Raw genomic sequence first — 22357 nt, forward strand, 5'->3', positions numbered from 1 at the left:
TTATAAATTCCTTGAATAACTATTTCCTTACCTTAAATGTTTTATTATACTTATTTACTTGTGAGGAGAGGAGAAGGGCATTTCTATGCCATGACACATATGTAGAGGTCAGAGGACAACTTTCAGGTTGAATTCCAGGTTGGTGGCAGCCACCCCTACCCACTGAGATACTCTGTCAGTTTCTCCTATTCAGTTGCTATTGTTTTTGTAATAGAAGCAGAGGCTAGTCTGTATCTTAACCGCTGACACAGAAGGAGCTCAGTAAACACCAGCATAATGGACGAATAAATATCTGTAATGCTCACCTCGTGCAAAACAAATCTGCATAAATGTCAGTCAATACTTTTTGAGTGAATAAATGAAATAACTGAACCCATCAAAGAAGGATTGCCAACTTGGTGAGCACTGGCTTTTCATCGAGATAGACGATGAGCCAAAGCTCCTTGAATGCAGGTGACAGGTATAGGTTCTGCAACGGTAAGGAAAGCTACCTCGTTCCAACATTGGCTCTGGACAGCAGCCACGTCCTTCAAGCAACTGTAACGCCAGTCAGTATCCAGTCTGCTGTCATCGCCTGCCCAAAGCCCTACCAACCTGGCATTGCATGAGTGCATCCTGAAGCAGGCCCCGCCAGTCCTCCAGCAGGGAGCACACTCGGTCCCAGCGCCCGTTCATCTGGGATAAACGATCCTGCAGATCACAGCTCTCCTTACTGTCCCCCTGGGTGAACTCCGAGCTGCAGAGGTTGATGGAGAGGATGATCGCTTTGCGGTGGTCCACGGCTTTCTGGAGCTCCTAAAGAGTATAATCAAGGAAAGACAATGCTAAAAACATTTTTAAAAGCACTCTCAGGACCCTTGAAAATGTTTTACGCAGAGCTGGGGATAGAGCCCTGTTGTTAAAGGCAGAACTTGAGTTCAATCCCCAAAAGCCACATAAAAAAGCCTGGTGTGGGGGGTCCATGCTTGTAACCCCTGAGCCGAGCTGGGGGTGGAGACAGGAAGATGGCTGGGGCTTGCGGGACACCCAGTCAATGTAGCCTAGTTATTGAGCTGCAGGCTGTCACAAACAGAAGGCAGAGGGCATTGTGAGAATGAGCTCAAGGGTGTCCCTGTCCTTGAGGGACACACTGCACACACACACACACACACACACACACACACACACACATTAAAAAATACCCTCTTCAGGATGGCCAGCCAGATAAGGGATGGTGGGTGCATATCACTTAGAAGGATGATACTGCAATACTGGAATCAATTCCAACAGGAATGGAACAACAACAACAACAAAAAGCAGCGTTCAAAAAGACCAACTAGGATGTGATGTGAACCACATTAGCATTCCATGTACACCGCCCCCTACACACACACCCATGTTTCAAGAGTTCACATGACAAAATGACCAAGTGTTACGTTTTCAGGATGCTTGAGAGGGCTTGGCCAAGTGGAAATTAAGAAGCTTGAAGGGGGAAAGGACCTCTCAAGGCAAGAAGAGCCTCACAGAGAGTGATGATGACCGGTGCAATGAATGAGGGGGTCTCAAGAATTGAACCTCATGCAGGAACAGTCAACACAGAAAAAAAAACAAAAAACAAAAAACAAAAAAAAAACAAAAACAAAAACAAAAAACAAAGCAGGAGTTTCACTCTCTAGCTTGCAGAAGGATGACACTCGCTTTTAAAGCCTTTTCGAGAGTAATAGTCTTACGTCACCACACCAGTGGCACTCAGACTTCTCTGTGTGGGAGAAGGAAGTGAAAAGCTCACTGGATTCTGGGGTTCTGGGCTCCAGGGTCCTGAAATGCAGGCACGTTGGCCCACAAGTTAACACTGACCTTGTCATAGACCATGTTGTTGCCATGGTGATGAAATCAATTGAGTACTTCAAGCTCTAATCAATTTAGTTTTGACTTCAAGAAGCAAACAAGAGAACAAAATAAGCAAACTAACACAACCAACCCTCAGGCAACTGAGGTTTGGCTTTTGTGAGTGAAACAAAACGAAACAGGAATTCAGTACCAAGAATGTGAGTTCTAAATTCTGTAGTAAGTGTTGAATCTCTATGTGCTGGTAATCACTCAAAGATCCATCCTGGGTGAGCACTTCTGGAAATCACACCATGCAGAGTAATTTCTTACAATTTCTCATTATTTCTGTCATGCTCCTAACAACTTTTTTTTTCCTCTTTTTTTTTTTTACTATTGGTTCTCAACATGATTCCCTAGATGCTGCCACAAAGACATCAGAAATCAAGAGATGCTGTGAAAAGTCCTTGGCTTCTCCATGGATCTCTTGACAGAGGATACAGAATGGATCTATTGATAGAGGTTTGGGAAAAGTGCAGGGCGGGTGGTTTCTGCTTGCCACACAGGATGCCATCTAAGATCTTACTTCCTTGCTTCATCTCATTGAAGTCTCAGATTCTAGTCAACAATGCATGTCTCCTTTTAAAGGAACCTGGTTTAATTCAATATATGATAGAGTGCTTTAGGAACTCCAGAGAAAACTGCATTTCAGATGCAGCTCCTGGAAATTGCATCTCTCATTTGTGCTTTGTCTTGGGGTTCATGGGGCTGGCTCAGAGAGCACCCCTCAAGATGCTACTCTGGGGATTTGTGTGCAGGAAGATTCATTTCTGTGTCTGAAAGTTCAAAGAAAAGCAACAGGATCATGAAAAGAAAAGCCACAATTAACATCAATACAAAATGAATAATAAATACTAAAAACCACAGGGACACAAAAGGAGCACACTTATTATCCCAGGAGGCTTCTTTCTGAGGAGGAACAAGTTTTTTATGTCCTCCAGACAAAATCAAAGGAGCTATAGAGCTTCCAAGAAAAATGAAGTCCTGGGTCTACTGGGGTCTCCCAAGGCTCCACGGGCGAGTGTAACTGTCTAAAGAAAGGCAGGGGCCAGTACCTTGAGCTTTTTGATGTGACACTCGATGGTGTGGATGTCAGTGCTGAGTGCCAGGTGCTGGAGTCGGTCTAGTTCCTTCTCGGTCTCACCTAGCCAGGCCCAGATGTTATTGAGGTCTGAATTGAACTGCTGCCATTTCTGAAGGTTCTGCTTCGTCCTCAACTCCTTGCTCAGTGCCTGAGCCTGGAGGAGCTCCCAGCGGTCAATCACACCTGGGAGGGCAGGCACAGAATGGTGAGCAGGAGTTCTATCCCGGTGAGGTTGCGGAAACACTTTGGCCATACCTGGTGGCTAACTTTATAGGGCGACAGAAAGGACATAATGCCTCTGATCGTTTCTGCTGTCACCTGTAGTAAGGGCTAAAAGGGTCCAATGGCTCTGCTTTCCTCTAATGACAGTGGTGTAAAGCACATCTGCTACACAGAAATTGACACTGTGACAAGCGTTATGAAAAAAATACAGTGTATGAGGAGATCAATCCATCCTTGACTTCTTTCTACAGAGTACTCTGGAAACATATACAAGAAACGGACAATGTAGACCGGACAGGGCATTTGAATAAATGGAGCAGAGGACACACTATGACACTCTGTTGCCCTCATCGGTCGGGGGATAAAATACTGTAGAGGGCCAAGAAACTGACACTGTACATTCGAATCAATGGAGCAGAAGACACACTATGACACCCTGTCTCCCTTTTCTGTCGTGGGATAAACTGGTGTAGAGGGAGGCTAAGCCGCTTGGTGGAACTTGGTGTGACACTGAGGTGATTTGGGATCTTGCGGGGGATCACTCACCGGCTGTCTGAGTCTCGGAGCTGTTGAGGTTAACGAAGCCAGGAACGCTCTCTTCCTCTGCCAGCTTGTGCTCTAGCCTCCTCACGGAATCTATGCTCCCGCTGCATTCACCCAGCAGCTTCATCTGTTTAAACACACACAAACATCAGCCCTGTCCCCACAGTCCCCACAGTCCCCACAGGGACAAAGTGCTCCGGGGAAAGATCTTTGTGGTCCCTCAATAGGGCAGTGGCTGTGTTTTACTACTTGGTGTCACTCCAGTAAAAATAAATAAATAAATAAATAGAATTCAAAACTATGCTGTGTCAACACACACACACACACACACACACACACACACACACACACACACAGAAGCGCGCACACATGCGCGCATACACGTGCAAACCCTTAAAGACACACTTCGCATGCAAGATAGACATGTGAAAACCTTGAAACATCTTTCATGTCAGTGGTTCTCAACCTGTGGGTCTCGACTTCTTAGTGGGTAGAATGAAGCTTTCACAGGGGTCGACTGAGACCATCAGAAAACACAGACATTTACATTACGATTCCTAACAGTAGCAGAATTACAATTATGATGTAGCAACAAAAACACTTTCGTGGCTGGGGGTCACCACAACACAAGGAACTGTATTAAAGTGTCGTAGCACTAGGAAGGTTTAGAACCAGTGTTTTAATATGAATCTAAACAGATCAAACTGATCCGGAATGTAAAGTCTGGAGTCCTCCACTGGCAAGACAATAATTTTTGGCAAGCTGTCTTTTTCTTCTCTTTCACAAACCTAAATGTAGAAACACTGATAGTACCCCAAATCTCACGGGAACAACTTTTACATTAAACAACTGAAATATTTAGGACTTTAGAGCAATATGAAAGCCATCTGTTTCATAAGAAAATTTATAGCCATGTTTAATAGTCACCAAGGGACTAAATTCAAACCTCAAAGAAAAATTCATTATTCAAACAGTAAAAGAACAAAATACAGCTAGGCCTGCTGGCATGTAAGTGTGATCCTAGGCATGCTGGCACCTAAGTGTGATCCTAGGCATGTAAGTGTGATCCTAGGCATGTAAGTGTGATCCTAGGCCTGCTGGCCTGTAAGTGTGATCCTAGGCCTGCTGGCCTGTAAGTGTGATCCTAGGCCTGCTGGCACCTAAGTGTGATCCTAGGCCTGCTGGCATGTAAGTGTGATCCTAGGCATGCTGGCACCTAAGTGTGATCCTAGGCATGTAAGTGTGATCCTAGGCCTGCTGGCATGTAAGTGTGATCCTAGGCATGCTGGCACCTAAGTGTGATCCTAGGCCTGCTGGCATGTAAGTGTGATCCTAGGCATGCTGGCACCTAAGTGTGATCCTAGGCATGTAAGTGTGATCCTAGGCATGCTGGCACATAAGTGTGATCCTAGGCATGTAAGTGTGATCCTAGGCATGCTGGCACATAAGTGTGATCCTAGGCATGTAAGTGTGATCCTAGGCCTGCTGGCATATAAGTGTGATCCTAGGCCTGCTGGCACATAAGTGTGATCCTAGGCATGTAAGTGTGATCCTAGGCATGCTGGCACCTAAGTGTGATCCTAGGCATATAAGTGTGATCCTAGGCATGCTGGCACATAAATGTGATCCTAGGCATGTAAGTGTGATCCTAGGCCTGCTGGCACATAAGTGTGATCCTAGGCATATAAGTGTGATCCTATGCATGCTGGCACCTAAGTGTGATCCTAGGCATATAAGTGTGATCCTAGGCCTGCTGGCATGTAAGTGTGATCCTAGGCCTGCTGGCATGTAAGTGTGATCCCTGCTGGCATGTAGTGATCCTAGGCCTGCTGGCACCTAAGTGTGATCCTAGGCATGCTGGCACCTAAGTGTGATCCTAGGCATGCTGGCACGTAAGTGTGATCCTAGGCATGCTGGTACCTAAGTGTGATCCTAGGCCTGCTGGCATGTAAGTGTGATCCTAGGCCTGCTGGCATGTAAGTGTGATCCTAGGCCTGCTGGCATGTAAGTGTGATCCTAGGCCTGCTGGCACCTAAGTGTGATCCTAGGCATGCTGGCACCTAAGTGTGATCCTAGGCATGCTGGCACGTAAGTGTGATCCTAGGCATGCTGGTACCTAAGTGTGATCCTAGGCCTGCTGGCATGTAAGTGTGATCCTAGGCCTGCTGGCACATGAGTGTGATCCTAGGCCTGCTGGCATGTAAGTGTGATCTAGGCCTGCTGGCATGTAAGTGTGATCCTAGGCCTGTTGGCACATGAGTGTGACCCTAGAATTCAGTGGGCAGAGAGAGACAGACCAGGAGCTGGAGACCAGCCTGTCTATATGACAAGAATCTACCTCAAAATAAAGGAAAAACAAAATAACACAAGGTAAAATGAAACAGAAGAAAAACCTCAACATATTCTTGGGGTAGAGAGTGATCTTAGTTAGCTCTCCGTGTTTCTCACAATCACAGTGTCTTTGTTACTTTTCGTTACTTTTGGTTGAGGTTAAGTATCATCTCAGTGATGTCAACACGGTCATCATAAAGCTAGACTACACTTGATTTTTATCTTCTACAGTGCTGGAGATCGAACCCAGGTCCTTGAGCATGCTAGGCAAACACTTTACCACTGAGCTGCATCTCCAGCCCTTGTTCTGCACTTTAAGAAGAGGTTTCATGATGGAGAAGTGACTGGGAGGGCATGGGTAACAACAATGTGCAGCTAGAACAGCTTTCTCCCTGATTCCAAAATACAGAGCCTCTGAGATGTGATGAGACCATTAGGAATTAACTGTCTGTTCCTTTTGACCAAGAGCTAGGGGAGAGATTTACTTGAAAATTCCCTGCTTAAACTGTGCATAGGTATGTCGCTAACAACAGCATTCCCCAGTCTGTGACTAGAATAAATAGATTGTACTGGATACACTAGCAATGGAAAACACAGAGCTGCTAAGGTAAGTAATCCCTTGCTGCCTTCTCCTGCAGTTTGCTCTAGGCGGCACCCACAGTGCAGGAGGTGAGGCTGGGATGTAGCTCAGCATAGTGTATGCAAGGTTCAGTTGTTCCCAGCACTGCAAAATCCCCCCCCCCCCCCCCCCCGCCATCGAAAGTAGATTACAAACACTCCCAAGGTCATTAAACGAACTCAAAAACAACAGCAACAAAAATCTTATGTTAGTAATCCAGGGATAACTATGCTTCAAAATTTATTAGCTGAATTTGGACAGGCACCTTGTGATCTTTGGAAGGGAAAGGATCCTGTTGTCTTAAGCTAAATGGATCATACTAAATACTCAGTGAAAAGCAACAGGCTGGTCATGACAATGGACTCCAAGTTCTGCAAACAGATCAGGTTCTTTCAAAAAGTAATTTCAAACAATGGGGTTTTGTTTCCCACATCCATGTCCATGAGTTCAAGGGCACCTCTGTACTTGAGACCTCTTAGAGCCCTCATGCTGCAAACAGATGGACTGTTTTTGGTTAGAGTTATACTCCAGGTCCAGGTCAAGAGCATACTGACTGAAATACTCACATAGCCCTTGTAGCTGGTGTCCAGGTCTGGCCCTGTGGGAGTTTTACTTCTGAGGATATTTGCAGTTTGTTGAATCTGGAAGCGGCCATCATCCAGGGCTTTGTCCAGCTGCCTCATCTGTGACTCCAATGAGCTGGGATCCCCTGTGGTGGCAACCATAAGGGTCTTTAATGGATCACAATGTTCCACTTATTTCAAGCTTGTCAATCAAGAGGTCTCAGAAAGCATTTCAGCTATGGCAAAGCAGAAAGGGTGTGTGCTGGGAGAATCATAAAGCAGATTTAGTGCTATCCTGCCAGAGGGTTAGACATTTAAGGGGCCAAGCCAGTGAGTGTGTTCTCTAAGGAGACCCAGCAGCCTGGCCTTGGCAGAGAACTCTGCAGTAGATCCCGAACAGCCTTGACTGTCTGCTCCATCCTCCAGCCAGTCCCGTGGGCATATGAGTGTTAGATACAGTGGAAGGCCTTCCTAGTAACCTGAAGAGGTACCAGCCATGTTCCAGGCATCAGGAAACAGATGTGTCCCATGCTCACTTAGCTAGCAGGGAAGGATTCACCCTCAGATTTGTACCTCAGAGATACCAGAGATGCCACTGAAATCCCTGGTTGCATCATTCACTTAAGCACGGATTCCAGTTAACCAAGAAAAGGCTAGCTCTGAAAAGACATGCGGAGAGCAACACTTTGCTTTTTATGGGCCATCTGAAACTAAACCAGGGACAAGCCAAGCTTCTGTCTCTCCCTTAGGCATGTTCTTCCTCCCTACCCAGGGTCCTGGTTCATCTCTTAAGATCTTTCAACTGACAGTGTGCCTGTGTGCGTGTGTCTTCAGGTACGTATCTGCATGCCTATTACAGTCATTGCTGACCAAGAACACTGATCACCCGAGTAGCACTAAGACTGGGTGGAAACAACGAATAAATTAAGCCTTATAAAATGTATTCCTAAATCTACCTAGGAGAAACCACTAGCCAGAAATCATTGAGAATGTCACGGTAAAGCTAGCTTGGTTTCTGTCCTTGTGTTGATCCTCAGAAACTTCAGACTGGTATAAACCAGACTAGGACCCCTTCTCATGTTGATGGTCTGACGCAAGCCCCAAGCACTGACTCTGACCTTCAGTGTGCTTAAGTATGGACAGGATCTCATGTAACCTGGAGCGAAACCGGTTCCTCTTTTCAACTCTCCTGCCTTCGAAAGTAGTTCTGCTAAATGGCCATCTAAGGATTACAATATTATGGCGAGCATTTCTCATCTGAGGAGGTACTACTTTTTAAATGAAAAGGAAATGTTTCATCCACTGAAATGTGTTCACACCCTCACAAGAGGCTGTGGTAGAGGGTCTGCCTAATGGCATTTGTCCAGCCAGTAGCAGATCACACACTGCACAGCTAAGGCCCGCTTCCTCCAAGGGGAAGAGAAGAGCACGCAGGCTTGGTGAGACCTTTTGCCTCATATTCTCAGCTGTCACTGGGCATCAAGTTCTCTCTGTAATGACTCTGATTAGCACTTGATAAGCCGAGGAGCTATTTCATGACCTGGTTATGGAGATCATATTCTTGGTGTTGATCAACCAGCAGATTTTTTTTTTTCTCCTAATGCAAGAGGAAGAGAGGAGAGGGCTTGTGTCTTGGCATGCTCGAGCCCCAAAGCTGTGAGAGGCAGAGAGAAGAAGCTATGCTGAGAAGGGGCGGGGAAGGTTGTTGTAAGGCGGCGTGGGAGGCTCGCTCCCATTCTTCGTGCCTACCAGAAGTATTTCTGATTGCATTTTCTGTGAGTTTTACATAGGCCTCGGGGTTCTCAGGGATCACTACATCTGTAAAAAGAGCACAGTCTAAGTTGACAGCTCTGTGCTGGACACCTTGATTCGCTTGTGCCAGGAAAGTAGCTTGCCTACGGAAAAAGACATTAGTCGTTCTTGACAGCCGCTGGCATGGCGGGGAAAGAGTGCATTCTCGCCAAAGGCTTTCTGTAACAAATCCTGCTAAGAATTCACATCGCCTGAGTGTTTTCTAAGGCAGCCACTGTTTAAAGTGCTTTTACCCTCACAGGAACCCTAAGAGTGCCTGGTAGTATTATTTCCATTTTATGGATGGGAAGACAAGTGTCTAGAGGAACGTGGCTCCTCATGCAAACCTAGAAAGACGCTAAGTGGCAGGAGAGGGGTCCCTCTGTTGGCATGTTTGCTTTGAGAGAGGGTCTCATACAGCTCAGGCCTTCAAGTCCCCAGCTTGCTTCGTAGCTGTGGTGGTTGAAACGTGTGGTGAAACGTCCCCCGTAGGCTCATGTATCTAAACACTTGGGCCCCAGTTTGTGGTGCTCTAGTGGGAAGCCGTGGAACCCTTAGGAGGTGGCGCCTAGTTAGAGGAGTACATCACTGGGGGCGGGCATTGATAAGTTTATAGCCTCATCCCATTTCCTGTTCTCAGGCTCTGTTTCTTGTGCATGGGTGACAATGTAACCAGCCAGGTTCTTGCTGCTATTCCCATGCCGCGCCTTCTCTGCCATGATGGATCCTTATCCCTCTGGAAAGAGAAGCCAAAATAAACCCTTTTCCCTTAGGTTGCTTTTGGTCATGGTGTTTTAACAGAAAAGTAGCTAAGACAGTAGCAGAGGATTACACTGAACTCTTGACGCCCCTGTTTCCACTTCTTGGATGCTAGGGTTACAGATGTGTGACTCCACGCCTGGGTTAGAGCAGGAATTTCCTCAAAGGCAGCTTTCAGAGGGGGCACTACTATAACTGTATGAGAGCCATATGTGGAGATGTAAAAAAAGGCTTAGTAGCCACAATAGGATAGTAATAAACAGGTGGACGGGTTAATGGTATGTAATTAATATGAACAGCACTAATAGTTTGTGTTCATTCTTTGTACTAAGTCTTGAAATTTGGTCCTAGCCTATGAGTGCATTGTCTGTCAATAGTCAACTTCAGTTACAGCCATCACAGTTCAGTGCTTTCTAGTCATGCTGGCTGAGGGCCACATGGTACGTGGCATGGACAGCACTCAGCACTGTTCTCTGATTATTTCTTGCTTCAGTTTACCTTCTTTAAGGTATTATTATTATTATTATTATTATTATTATTATTATTATTATTATTATTATTTTGTTGTTCTCTCTGTAGATGCTTTTTTCCTCCCACGATTTCTCCCATGCACTCAGAGAATCCCTAGTTACACTTAGGAGAAGTCCTTCCTAATATATGTCTTTAGATATAGATCCAGACCCATGTGTCTATTTCTAAACGGCAGGGTCTGGAAGTTGTGTAACTATCTCAAAATAGGGGTGACTACAACTGATGTCGGTGCCTCCACTATCTCACAGCTTGCTCCCCTCGCCCAGGCACGGCGTGTTTTCTCTTTCTAATTGGTCGCAGAGCCTTGGACCACTTTTGTCTTCCACTTAGATGCCTAACCCAGAGTCTCCACCATCTCTCTTCACTTAGCTGGTAAGGGGGGGATTCATTTCTCATGATTTACCACCTCTTTCTAAGGCTGTTTCCTTAATCCAGGCTTAGAGATTATCATCCATGCTCATCAGTCACATCCATCTAAACTCTCTTATCTCTGATCTGTGTTCTGCCCACAGAGCCTACATCCAAATAAACTAGGAAAATAAGTAGTTGGTCACCTCTCTTTTTATCTTCCAGTGGATCCCTAGGGTCTCTGGGATAAGGACCAAACTCCTCTCCATAGTGGACTGGTCACTTCATGGCCAGACCCTTGTTCACTTTTCCAGTTTCCATTGTGCCCACTCCACGCTTTTCAACAAAATCTTCTCATTCCTGACAAGCTTCAGACAACCCAAAGCACCAAGGCTGATCATAAACTGGGAAAGGGCTCCTCTCTCTCCCCCTTCCTCTGCGTTACTATGTTCACCTCACAGACTTCTTATCCCTCTAGTCTCACTCAAAATGCTCTACCCAGTCCTCGGTCAGGTGTCCTAAGATATCCCTGTGTGACCATATATACACACAGCACTTACATAGCGTGTCCCTCACATGGATTCTCAACAGGAAGTTTTCTCTCCTACCTGACAAGCCAACAGCTCCCCTGAGGTAGAACTCTTTGTCTTCCTCACCCTCTTCATCTTCTGAGGGCAGAGTTCGTGACGCTGACTCCAGGTCCCGACTGAGATCATAATCATGGTCCCACTCCAGGGGGATGGAGTCCACGCTGGCTGGAGTGTCTCGCCCTGACCGCTCACTCCGGAGGGGCTGAGGGAGGGAGAGGGAGGGGTTGGAGGACGGCTGTGGGGAAGGCATGCCATCCGCAGAGGGGTCCTGCCAGCGTAGGTCTGAGAGAGCCGTGGAGTCTTCGAGATCTAGCTCTCGATCTGAGAGGTCATGGTCATCATCCGGTAGCTAAAAGGGAAGCCACACCAACTCTGTTACCGCAGGAATGGGAGTTTCCTCTTACTCCAAAGAGGTGTGACCTTCAGCAAATGCCAGCACATCCTGCTGTCCACATGGAGTTAACTTTATCAACAAATACGGAAGAACTTTCTCATTACTTTCTGTGGTGGTTTGAAAGAAAATAGCCCCCCAATGGGAGTGGCATCAATGGGAGGTGTGGCCTTGCTGAAGTAGGTGTGCCATTGTGTGAATGGACTTTGAGGTCTCCTATGCTCAAGCTATAGCCAGTGAGACAGATCACTTCCTGTTGGCTGCCAGTCAAGATGTAGGGCTCTCAGCTACTTTTCCAGTACCACATCTGCCTGCACATCATTGTGTCACACTATGATGATATTGGACTAAACCTCTGAATAAGTAAGCTACTCAAATTAACTGTCCTTTCTTTATAAGAGTTGCCGTGGTCATGGTGTCTCTTAGACACCAATAGAAATAGAAACCCTAAGACACTTTAAAAGTACCTTATATATTAATCTATTTCAGCCTCAGTTTATCAGTGGTAGGGTGGGACTGTATTAAAACCTACTCCATGGAATCATTATAGGAAATTAAATAATATTAAAGTAAAATTAAATAAAAAGTAATAGAAATAAAGGACCAAGTAGCATTCCTCCAATTCAAGTGGCACAAAATGATACATTATCCTTTGGGTTCCATATGCTAGGTAAAACATGTTTTTATCACACAATTTTCAAATGTTTGGATAGCAAAACCTCTACAAGTGAGATGAAATTGTGGTAGCAAGTTGAAAAAAAATGGAGGGAAAAGGTTTATTCAAAAATAATCTCATGAGCTCACATATCTTCCTTCATCTCCTCATTATTTTTTCTCAAAGCTACTTCATCTTCCATAGAAGAGGTATGCCACGCAGTCTGCCCAAGTCTTTATAAAAATATACAGTCACTCACAGAATGAACAAAGCAGTTCTCCCTACAAGGTAGTGACTATGAATAAGTCCATTTTAAAGTTGGGGAAACTGAGGTGAGGTAAATTTGTCCCAGGTTACACAGATAGTGGCATCAACCCTTGGAACAAACCCAGACACTCTGCTCCCAAATGCTGGACTCCTGACCGTGTTATGGAACCCAATCCCACACAACTGCTTCTCTCTAGATTTAATGAGAAAAAAAAGTAAGTGCTGCATACGGGCAGGCGGATCAGCTTCCTGTGGTATCTTTCCACACGTCCGAAGACCTCCTGGCAATAACGTCGGAGTTCGTCCAGCTCCTCCTCAATGACAGCTGCATCCAGGGGCTCGCTCTTCTCTATCAGCTGCTCCCCCTGGGCAATGATCTGCTCGATCTTATTGTGGTTCAGTGAGATCTCCTGCTGGAAGGCCTAAGGGTACAAACACAATGTGAATTTTTCACAGCGCACAATGAGGTCAAACAAGGTATATGTTTCTCACAGTGTCAGAGAGACTATACAGGGGATATCTGACTTACTACATACAAGCCAAAGATGGAGACATTGTTCTCTACAGTAAACAGAATGTTAAGGAGAATGGGGGTCAGAAATGGAAAGATCAGAAAATAGCCTTTGGCAATTAAAAAAAAAAAATCACCACAGATAGTGTGGGTAGAGAATAATAGAGAAACACTGACAGCCATTATGGTATTAATAGTGCTGGTGACTCCTGGTAAAAATGATAGTGTGATAGGAACATTTTCATCTATTCCATATAATGTATAACAGATGTCATACATGACTAAGGGAGGCCACAGAGTTGCAGATGATTCTTTTGATGTTTTGGAACATAAAGTTATAGAGATTAGAAAAGCAAGGGATCTGGGAAAGATTATTTGCACTCCTTCTATAGGATTTCAAAGAGAGCTATCTACCATGGGGACAAGTTTCAAGGGATAGATGTTCACTTGGGACAAGAGTAAACCTTGGAAGAGCTGAAATTGTCCACTAACAGTAGACTGCCAAGGAGAATCGGGGGTAGTGATGCATTCCAAGATCCTGCTAGAATGTAAAAGGAAAAGTTCCAAATACCAATTGGTGGAAATGTCTTGTGGGAGTGTTCAAATGTTGATTTGCCTGCGGGGTGAATTGGGACAGTGGTGTAGGGAGAGGGAGGGCAAAGCAATGGGCAGAACATGAGAATTTATGATTTTGTGATTGAGTCTACCTTAATAAGCTATTAGTAAAAGGGTAATTTCTTTTGTTTTATCATGAAAACCAAGAAATTTTGGGCATTGTCTTAGTCACTGTTCCATTGCTGTGGAGAGAAACCATGACCAAGGTAATTCTTATAAAAGAATGTATTTAATTGGGGGCTTGCTGACAGTTTCAGGTTTAGCCCATTTCATCATGGCAGGGAGCATGGTTAACACACGGGATGCCAGAGGAGCAGTATCTACATCCTGAGCCACTGGCCAAGAAAGGGATCCTGGGCCTAGTATAGGCTTTTGAAACATCAAAGCCCACCCCCAGTGACATACTTTCTTTAACAAGGCCACATCTCCTAATCCTTCTAATCCTTTCAAAGGGTTCCACTCCCTGGTGACTAAGCATTCAAAGATATGAGTCTACTATGGAGCCACTCTTTTTGAAATCACCACAGGACAGCCAATAAATATCACTATGCTTAAAACAAAGGAACAAACAACAAACAAAAACCCACAGTGGAGCATTATGGGAAATGACTAAGTGGTATAGCTTATACTTAGCATGTGTGATAGCCTGGGTTCAACTCCAAGCACAAGTAAATAAATAATCTATTTTGGTTTTTTTTTTTTTTTTTTTTTTTTTTTTTTTTTTTGAGACAGGGTCTCATGTAGCATGGGCTAGTCTCCAACTTGTCATGTAGCCAAAGATGACCTTGAACTCCTAATCCTCCTGCCTCTACCTCCCTAGTGCTTGGACTACATTAGTGTATCATCACACCACCCATTTTTGTTGATGCTGTTGCTGTTGTTAGAAACAGGTTCTCACTTTGTAGCCCACACTCGTCTAGAACTCACCACTCAGCCGAGGCTGAGCTCCAACTCTTAGCAATCCTCCTATCCCACTCTCCAGAGTGCCGCCACGATGTGCGTGATCCTCCAATCATGTGTATGTGTGGGGGATAAAATGTTAGAAACTGTCTTGCGGATCATGAAGCTTTTCACTCTCCCTTTGATGCAATGCACTTCTCTTCAGTGAAGGTTTCTACCTCGCCACTGTGTCTGAATTATTTAATGAATGATAGAATATATATTTAAAATGAACTTGGCCTCCAGGAATATTGAATGTGTAGAATGACATCTCCAAATAAGAAGATTGCATTGTGCGTCAGCAAAATGGCTCAAGAGGAAAAGGTGCTTGCCACCAAGGGAGAGGACAGACTTGGCTTAATTCCTGGAACTCATATAAGGGAAGGAGAGAACTGACTTCCATAGGCAGACCTGTGCTACACACATACAGCAATCAAAAGCCATTGTAAGAATTAAAGCAGAAGAAAGTTGTATTGTTCTGGAAGGTAGGGGTTACATAAACTCTCTATAGATCTTGGAAATAAGTGATATGTTAAACAACAACAATGAAAAATCCCTAACACTGACAACCAGGTTGATGTTTTTCAAGTATTTATGCTAATGGTTCATCAGAGAGTACTTTTTAAAAAAGTTCAACATTGCTGGGCATAGTGGCTCATACGTTTAATTCCATCACACTAGAGACAGAGAAAGACAGATTTCTGAGTTCAAGGCCAGCCTGATCTAAGGAGTGAGTTCCAGGACAGCCAGAAATACACAGAGAAACCTACATCTCGAAAATAAAAAACAAACAAATGAACAAAATTTCACTATCTTTAGTATCATCTGAATATTTTTCCAATCATGAAGACCTAACTTTGCAAAGGCTCTCTGCTGCCCTCTACACAATAGGCTCCCCAGACCCTTTCCTTCTTAGTGTTCCTTCACACTGATAATTTGCAGAATAACTGACTTATATTACCTTGAGTTGCTTTATTTTAGCTTGAACATCACATTCGGAAAAATGTTCGATATTGGTGAGCTGTAGATCCATCTCTGTCAGCCAGACAAGAATGCTATCCCGTGCAGTCTCAAACTCCTCCCGCTGGCTAATAAAATGCTGGAAGTAAGATGAAGACATTAGGTATTAAAATGTCCATAGTCTCACACTGACATGGCCCAGCCAATTCCAACCTTGTGGGAAGTCCATGCCTCACAAGCGTGGAGCACCTTAAATTGTCCTCATCCCACATCCCACTCCTTCCCCTCTGCCGTTCCAGCTCCCACCGTCCCCAAGAGCACGTTTGTCTCGCTACTGTGTGAGCTTAGTCTGGGCTTGTCCTCCAGCATCTAAATGACAAGGCTTAATGAGAACCTTGAGTCTGCGCAAGATGGAGGCGACACGCTTCTGTAGGTCATCCCATCTCTGGTTGCCTCCATGGACCATCTGCTTGAGGCTGCATGAGGAGTCAGTGCGATTCTCTCTGGCCAGGCGGCGGTACTGTTTGTTGATCAGCTCTAGCTGGGTCAGGCTCTCGTGGACCTGCCGCTGGAAAGCCTGAGGCCACAAAGAAGTGAATCAGTGGGATTGCAGAGTGGCGGGGGGGGGGGGGGGGGGGGGGGGGGGGGGGGCAGAAGTGATATACCACCACGGATACAGCAGATCAACCAAGAGTCAGAAAGAAAACAGAACTATAAGGAACCATGGTATTTATACATAGATACATACATAAATAAAATGCACACATTATACATTTGTCTATGAGTATCTATACGAAAACATTGCACATGTAATTTACATGCCAGCATACACATGTAATGTAGTTTTAAAAGTGATTAGCAAAATTAAGCTATGTGTGATAGCACAAATCTGTAATCCCAGTTACTCTGGAGTCAGGGGGAGGCAGAAGAATCAGAAGTTCAAGGTTATGCTAGGCTACATAGGGAACTGGAAGCCAGCCTGGGCTACATGAGTCCCAGAATTTAAAAACAAAACAAAACAAAAAGAAATATATAAAAGAGGGGAGGAGATGGGGGATGAGAACATGAGGGAACCAGATGGTTGAGTTGGGGGAGGGATGGAGAGGGAGAGCAATGAAAGAGATATCTTGATAGAAGGAGCCATTATGGGGTTAGGGAGAAGCCTGGTGATAGGGAAACTCCCAGGAATCCACAAGGATGACCCCAGCTAAGACTCCAAGCAACAGTGGAGAGGGTGCCTGACTGGCCTTCCCCTGTAATCAGACTGGTGACTACCCTAATTGTCATCATAGAACCTTCATCCAGTAACTGATGGAAGCAGATGTGGAGATCCACAGCCAAGCACTGGGCTGAGCTCCTAGAGTCCAGTCAAAGAGAGGGAGGAGGGATTATATGAGCAAGCGGGGGGGGGGGTGTCAAGATCATGCTGGGGAAAACCATAGAGACAGCTGACCTGAGCTAGTGGGAGCTCACTGACTCTGGACTGACAGCTGGGGAGCTTGCAAGGGACCAAACTAGGCCTCCTGCATGTGGGTGACAGTTGTGTGGCTTGGTCTGTTTGTGGGGTCCTTGGCAGTGGGACCAGGATTTATCCTTGGTGCATTAACTGGCTTTTTGGAGCCCATTCCCTGTGGAGGGATGCCTTGCTCAGCCTTGATGTAGCGGGGAGGGGCTTGGTCCTGCCTCGCCTTGATATGCCAGACTTTGCTGACTCCCCATGGGAGCCTTATCTTCTCTGAGGAGTGGATGGAGAGAGGGGTGGGGGGCAAGTGGAGGGAGAGTGGAGGAGGGGAGGGAAAGGTTGGTATGTAAAATGAAAAAAAAAACATAAAACATAAAAAAGAAACATATAAAATAAATAGCCTGGAAACAAATTTTCCCATCAATGAAGCCATTACAAAAACACATACATGTGTTTACATGTCAAATCGAGATATTTAAGAATTCCATGTCCATTCCGAGAAATGGTGTTTAAAACACTGTTCAGTTATAGAATATGTAATTTCCTAAAAACGCAAAAATCATCTTAATCCTGGTGTGCATTAGGAACAAAACTAAAATTGTCTTTGGCAGAAGTGCCCCTAAAGCAAGCTGTTAGTATAAAACACAAGTAACTTTCCATTAAAAGAACAAAACAAAACAAAACAAAAAAACCCAAAAACAAACAAACAAACGAAAAACAGGTGGAAGCAGGTTCCACTTCTCTGCTGACGAATCGGTCAGCTTTCACAGAAAGGTGCCAGAGCTGTTACCCTGGCATATGACCTGGATGCTCTGCCCTCGAGGACACCACATGTAGGGGAAATCCAGCAGATGCTAGCACTTTCATTCTGTCTCTGTCCCTGCTGCGGAGCACAGCACTAGCCAAACAAACATCCCCCCAAGATGAGGAACAGTTTGCCCTAACTCATACAACAGGGTCTCTAAGTGATTTTTATCTCAGACCCCAACTCAAAAGCTATGAATGGTTCATTGGACTGTGTTTATGTACAACCCACACTTCTGTTTTCGCTGGCTCCTCACAGAGCACATACCTGCCCTGGAAATGATTCGCTTTCCGAGATCTGCTTTAATGCCTGCCCTAGCAGATCTAATCTTCAGTGCTACCAAGTTAGGAAGTTCTGAGGCAGGATCAACTTCTGTTGCTATAGAGTCAGAGGATAGACAGCCCACGCAGGGGACAGTGTCAAGGCCAACATCCTAGCTCACCCAAAGCCTTCCCGAACATTTATGCAATTGGATGGGTGATCCTTAAGCAGAATTTTGTTTCTGTGACATTTTCTATCTGTAAGAAGATTAAGTATAAGAATAATGAGAAGTAATAAAAATCAATTATTTCAGTGCTGGCCACCTGAGTAACTTTTGTTATAAAATCTGAGTCCAAAATAGCATCAAGAACGATCTCATCTAATCTGCTTTGTGGCATAAGCCAATTATGAAAGGTCTTAACCTTTACCAAGTAGAGCACAACAGACACAGGACAGGGTCACTTCTACTAACACTTGAGTGACCTGGATTCTCCGTCACTTCATGGTGACTTTTTGTCAGAGAAAACTTTTTACAGAGGTGCTTTCATTTTCTAGATTTGGTGGTATAATTTCATATGGATCTACTCAGAATCACGCTTACTTATTCCACACAGCACTGAACACTATTCTAATCAGTTCTCCATCTAGGATTCAGATCTGTAAGTCATACCAGAACAAGAAGAAATTTCATTTTTCCTTCAGTAGCACAAGGCTTGGTTCACTGACATCACAGGAGAAAAATGGAGTCATTTATGGACTTAGCCAAAATGATAGTTTCGTTTATAAACATCTTGAAGAGGGCTGGGGGAAAATTATTAATAGGGTACAAGGAAGGACTGGTTAGAATGTGTCAGACACACTTACAGTGGGTACAGGGGCACATGCGTGCATCAATGTGTGTACAGAATGGTTTGTTTCACCCACACCAATGTCTACAGACATCAGAGTCAGGAGTGACTGTAGTTCAGGGTATCATGGAGCTACACAGTGGACCTGAGATTGTAAAGAAGGCTAGCAGCCTTTCAGGGATATTTTAATGATTCCTTCCTAAATCTAATTAACCACTGCTGTTTTCATCTCTTGGTAATGTAAAAGTCTTCATGAGTCTAGAAGGGCACTACCCTCTGCTGCCTTATTCAAAGTAGGATCTGATGATAACGTTCTGGCTTATTCCAGGGCCCACTTTATGTTATCGGTGATCAAAATCATTCTTATGTATTTAATGATTTAATGTTTTGAGCTAGCCTATGAAGTACGTTTCTCTGTGTCCATTTCATTGTGCTTCGCTTGCATTGCCTCCCTCCCACAGTGTGATCAGCCTGCCCCTCCTCCTCTCTCTTGCTGGTCTTCTTCCTCATATACCTTTCTCTATACACACTTTAGCTAGGTTAAAATACCTGAGAGAATACATTTACAGGAGATTTTCATATTACAGACACAGTCATAGTTCCATATGACTGTTTAGGAGACAGACGATTGTAAAGAATTCTGAAATAAGAATAATGCCATGAGGTTTGGGGAGAACTGTGTGTCTTGTTCTCTAAGAGAATTCTTTTTCCTTCCTCTCTCCTCCCTGCTCTTCCTTCTTTAGGATATTACTACGTAGGCCAAGTTAGCCTTCAATTTGAGATCCCCCTGCCTCAACCTCCTGAGTGCTGGAATTACAAAAATTTGCCATTGCATCTGGCAATACTTTTATTATCATCTTATTTGTAATTCTGGTAATCCCAATTAAAATCTTCACCACTCTTTGTCTACTCATGAAGCATGCTACCCATGGTTACCAAGCCGTTCCTCAGCTATTGGAACAGATAACATGTGGCACAATTGTCCGTTCATGCCCTGGAGCATCAGCTACCAGCTGGCTAGTACCACAGCAGAATAAACAGTGAATATCTGGAATTATGAATCACCTCAAACTTCTTCAGCTCTTCCTTAGCAACTGTATACAGAACCCCAGAAGAACTGGGGAATGCAGCCGTCCTTTCTGAAACCTTCAGCCAGTCTTCGAAACGAGAATAGTCATCCAGAAACTTCTGCCACAGTCTCCACGTCTCCTCAATCCTGGGGCAGAGGATGGAAGAACACACCCCCATTATTAAGACCACTGACGGTCAGGACCTGATCAGATGCCTTCCACAGGACTGTGAGTGTTGAAAGAGCAACTGCTGTGTACAGCAGTCACGGCTTTGAGCCAAACCTCCCAGAGAAAAAGACAACTGTGGGAGCTAAAAGAAAACAGCTGCTGATTTAAAAAGATGCCCTGGGGCTCTGAATTTGGAATTAGCCAAACTGGATATTAAAGTACATTACATGAGCAGCCCTGGTGTTTGCATGGGAGGTGAGAAACCCTACATGTAGACAGTGTGCTCAGGCCAGCGTGCCCCTTAAATAAAACTGACGTTGGAAATTTCCTTTAAGGCCAATGTCAGACTCAAGAGTGATAACAGTCACCTTTGACAGAGACAGCAGAGCTTTCGGGACTGAACTGAGAGCAGCATAGTTTTGCATTTTAGGTCACGGAGGTAATTTTGTGGTAATCCAGTGTGAGTTTTTGCCACTGTCATTTTCAAAGGGCTCAAATGTAAAAGTGTTTATTATTCAATAAAAGTAGCACAGACATTTGTTGCAATGCTTATTTTCATGTATGTGTACCCCTAGGCTTCTGATTTGCTCCCACGGGGACCCCCTCCCCCGACTCTTGCTGGCTCTTTTCTCCAAACTATGTCCTCCCATATCCAGGTCACCATATTCTGTTACCGTTCTCCTCACTCTCCTTCTTCTAGACTCCTTCCTCCTCCCTTAGTCCCCTTTCTACTCTCATGTCCTATAAATAAACAGGTATGTTATCTATACATTTAAATGTAGATTTATATGTGTGTTACGTATACATTTACATCTAGATTTCTACATCTAGATCTAGAGATAACATGGCTTATTTCACTTAACACTGTGAAGAGTGGAATTTTAATCAAAGAACATTACCTTTGTATAACTACAAATCCCATAACATTATACTTACTTCTTAAGGGTAGATTTTAATTTCCAATGTAATATTTAAACTGTCAGCTCCAATATATATTGGCTTGTTATATTACCTCTATGCCTGCTTATATTTCCAATTATATGTAGGTAGTAGCAATTTTGGGAAGCCAAGGCTAATTTTGGATTTTCTAACCAATGGAAAATAGTAAGGCATGGATACAATGAGTGGAAAGATGGATGGAGCTTTTCTGTTTCTTTGTTTTATCTGTAACTGAACATCCCAGCTCACTTGAGTCTCCTTTCCATGGACATCGCACAGATGTTCCTCCACCGCCGGTCCAGGTTCCGAGTGGCCTGCTGGATGGAGTCACACTCAGCCTCAGTGGCACATGCGTCACAGTCATGTAGCAGGACCTCACACAAGTTGAGGACGGAGGCGACACCTGTGCTGTGTTTCTCGATGTCTCTCTGAAGCTCCTGCAGGGGAATGAAGTGTGCTTTATTGCAAAAGTCTGTGTATGTAGATGAGAGAACCCGTAGCTGTGCTCACTGACAGATAAATGGCTAGGCCATACTTGACAGTATTTCACTTTCGTGAATGAAAAAGTTCCCTGAGGCTTATTTATGACACCTCAGAAGCTCAAGATACAATATGAGGAGGAGATGGATCTGGAAATATTCTATGTAAGAAATGCCAAAATACTAACTGAACAGATAAAATGAATGACATTAGGGACTGGAGAGATGGCTCCGCTGTGTAGAGTGTTACTGCTCTACCAGAGGGTGGGAGTTCAGATCCCATCACCTACACTGGGTGGAGGCTCACAAATGCCTGAAACATTAGCTCCACAGAACCCAGTGCCATCTTCTGACCTCTGTTGATGCCTGTAGACTAACAAACACATTTGCATGCCAAGTGCATATGTGTGCACGCACACACACACACACACACACACACACACACACACACACACACACCCCTAAAAGTAAAGCTGGCTTTAGTAGTAAGTGAACAAAATGAATCTTGGGTTGAGTTGGGGAAATGGATCAACAGGAAAGTGCTTGCCACACAAATGTGTTAACTTGAGTTTGAATCTCCAGAATCCATGTAATGTTAGACATCACAGGTAGCATGCACTGTAATTCCAGAGCTCTTGAGGCAAGGTGGGAGGCAGGAATAGGAGCATCTCCAGAAGCTTGTGAGCCAGATAACCTGTAGACACAGTGTACACCTGTATATACCAGGTATACACAGAGAC

The 22357-nt window shown here is 44.5% G+C and overlaps 1 protein-coding gene across 12 annotated transcripts in view; it reads right to left on the reverse strand.

The window, feature by feature from the left end:
- The window catches only part of Syne1 (spectrin repeat containing nuclear envelope protein 1), a 482748-nt gene that overhangs the window by 15077 nt on the left and 445314 nt on the right, over positions 1 to 22357 (reverse strand). For 8 of the 12 annotated variants that reach the window (XM_036168948.1, XM_036168940.1, XM_036168942.1 and 5 more), the window contains 11 exons: positions 21388 to 21575; positions 20027 to 20177; positions 15980 to 16162; positions 15587 to 15724; positions 12791 to 12982; positions 11266 to 11596; positions 8978 to 9046; positions 7232 to 7374; positions 3719 to 3842; positions 2922 to 3133; positions 595 to 795 (listed from right to left, as the gene is read on the reverse strand). In XM_036168948.1, coding sequence (XP_036024841.1) covers positions 595 to 795; positions 2922 to 3133; positions 3719 to 3842; positions 7232 to 7374; positions 8978 to 9046; positions 11266 to 11596; positions 12791 to 12982; positions 15587 to 15724; positions 15980 to 16162; positions 20027 to 20177; positions 21388 to 21575 — 1932 coding nt within the window. The remainder of the gene's footprint in view (positions 1 to 594; positions 796 to 2921; positions 3134 to 3718; positions 3843 to 7231; positions 7375 to 8977; positions 9047 to 11265; positions 11597 to 12790; positions 12983 to 15586; positions 15725 to 15979; positions 16163 to 20026; positions 20178 to 21387; positions 21576 to 22357) is intronic. The other 4 variants (XM_036168944.1, XM_036168943.1, XM_036168947.1 and 1 more) reach the window with 1 other exon arrangement.

This window comes from Onychomys torridus, chromosome 19 (genome assembly GCF_903995425.1).
Source record: "Onychomys torridus chromosome 19, mOncTor1.1, whole genome shotgun sequence".
Taxonomy (NCBI): domain Eukaryota; kingdom Metazoa; phylum Chordata; class Mammalia; order Rodentia; family Cricetidae; genus Onychomys; species Onychomys torridus.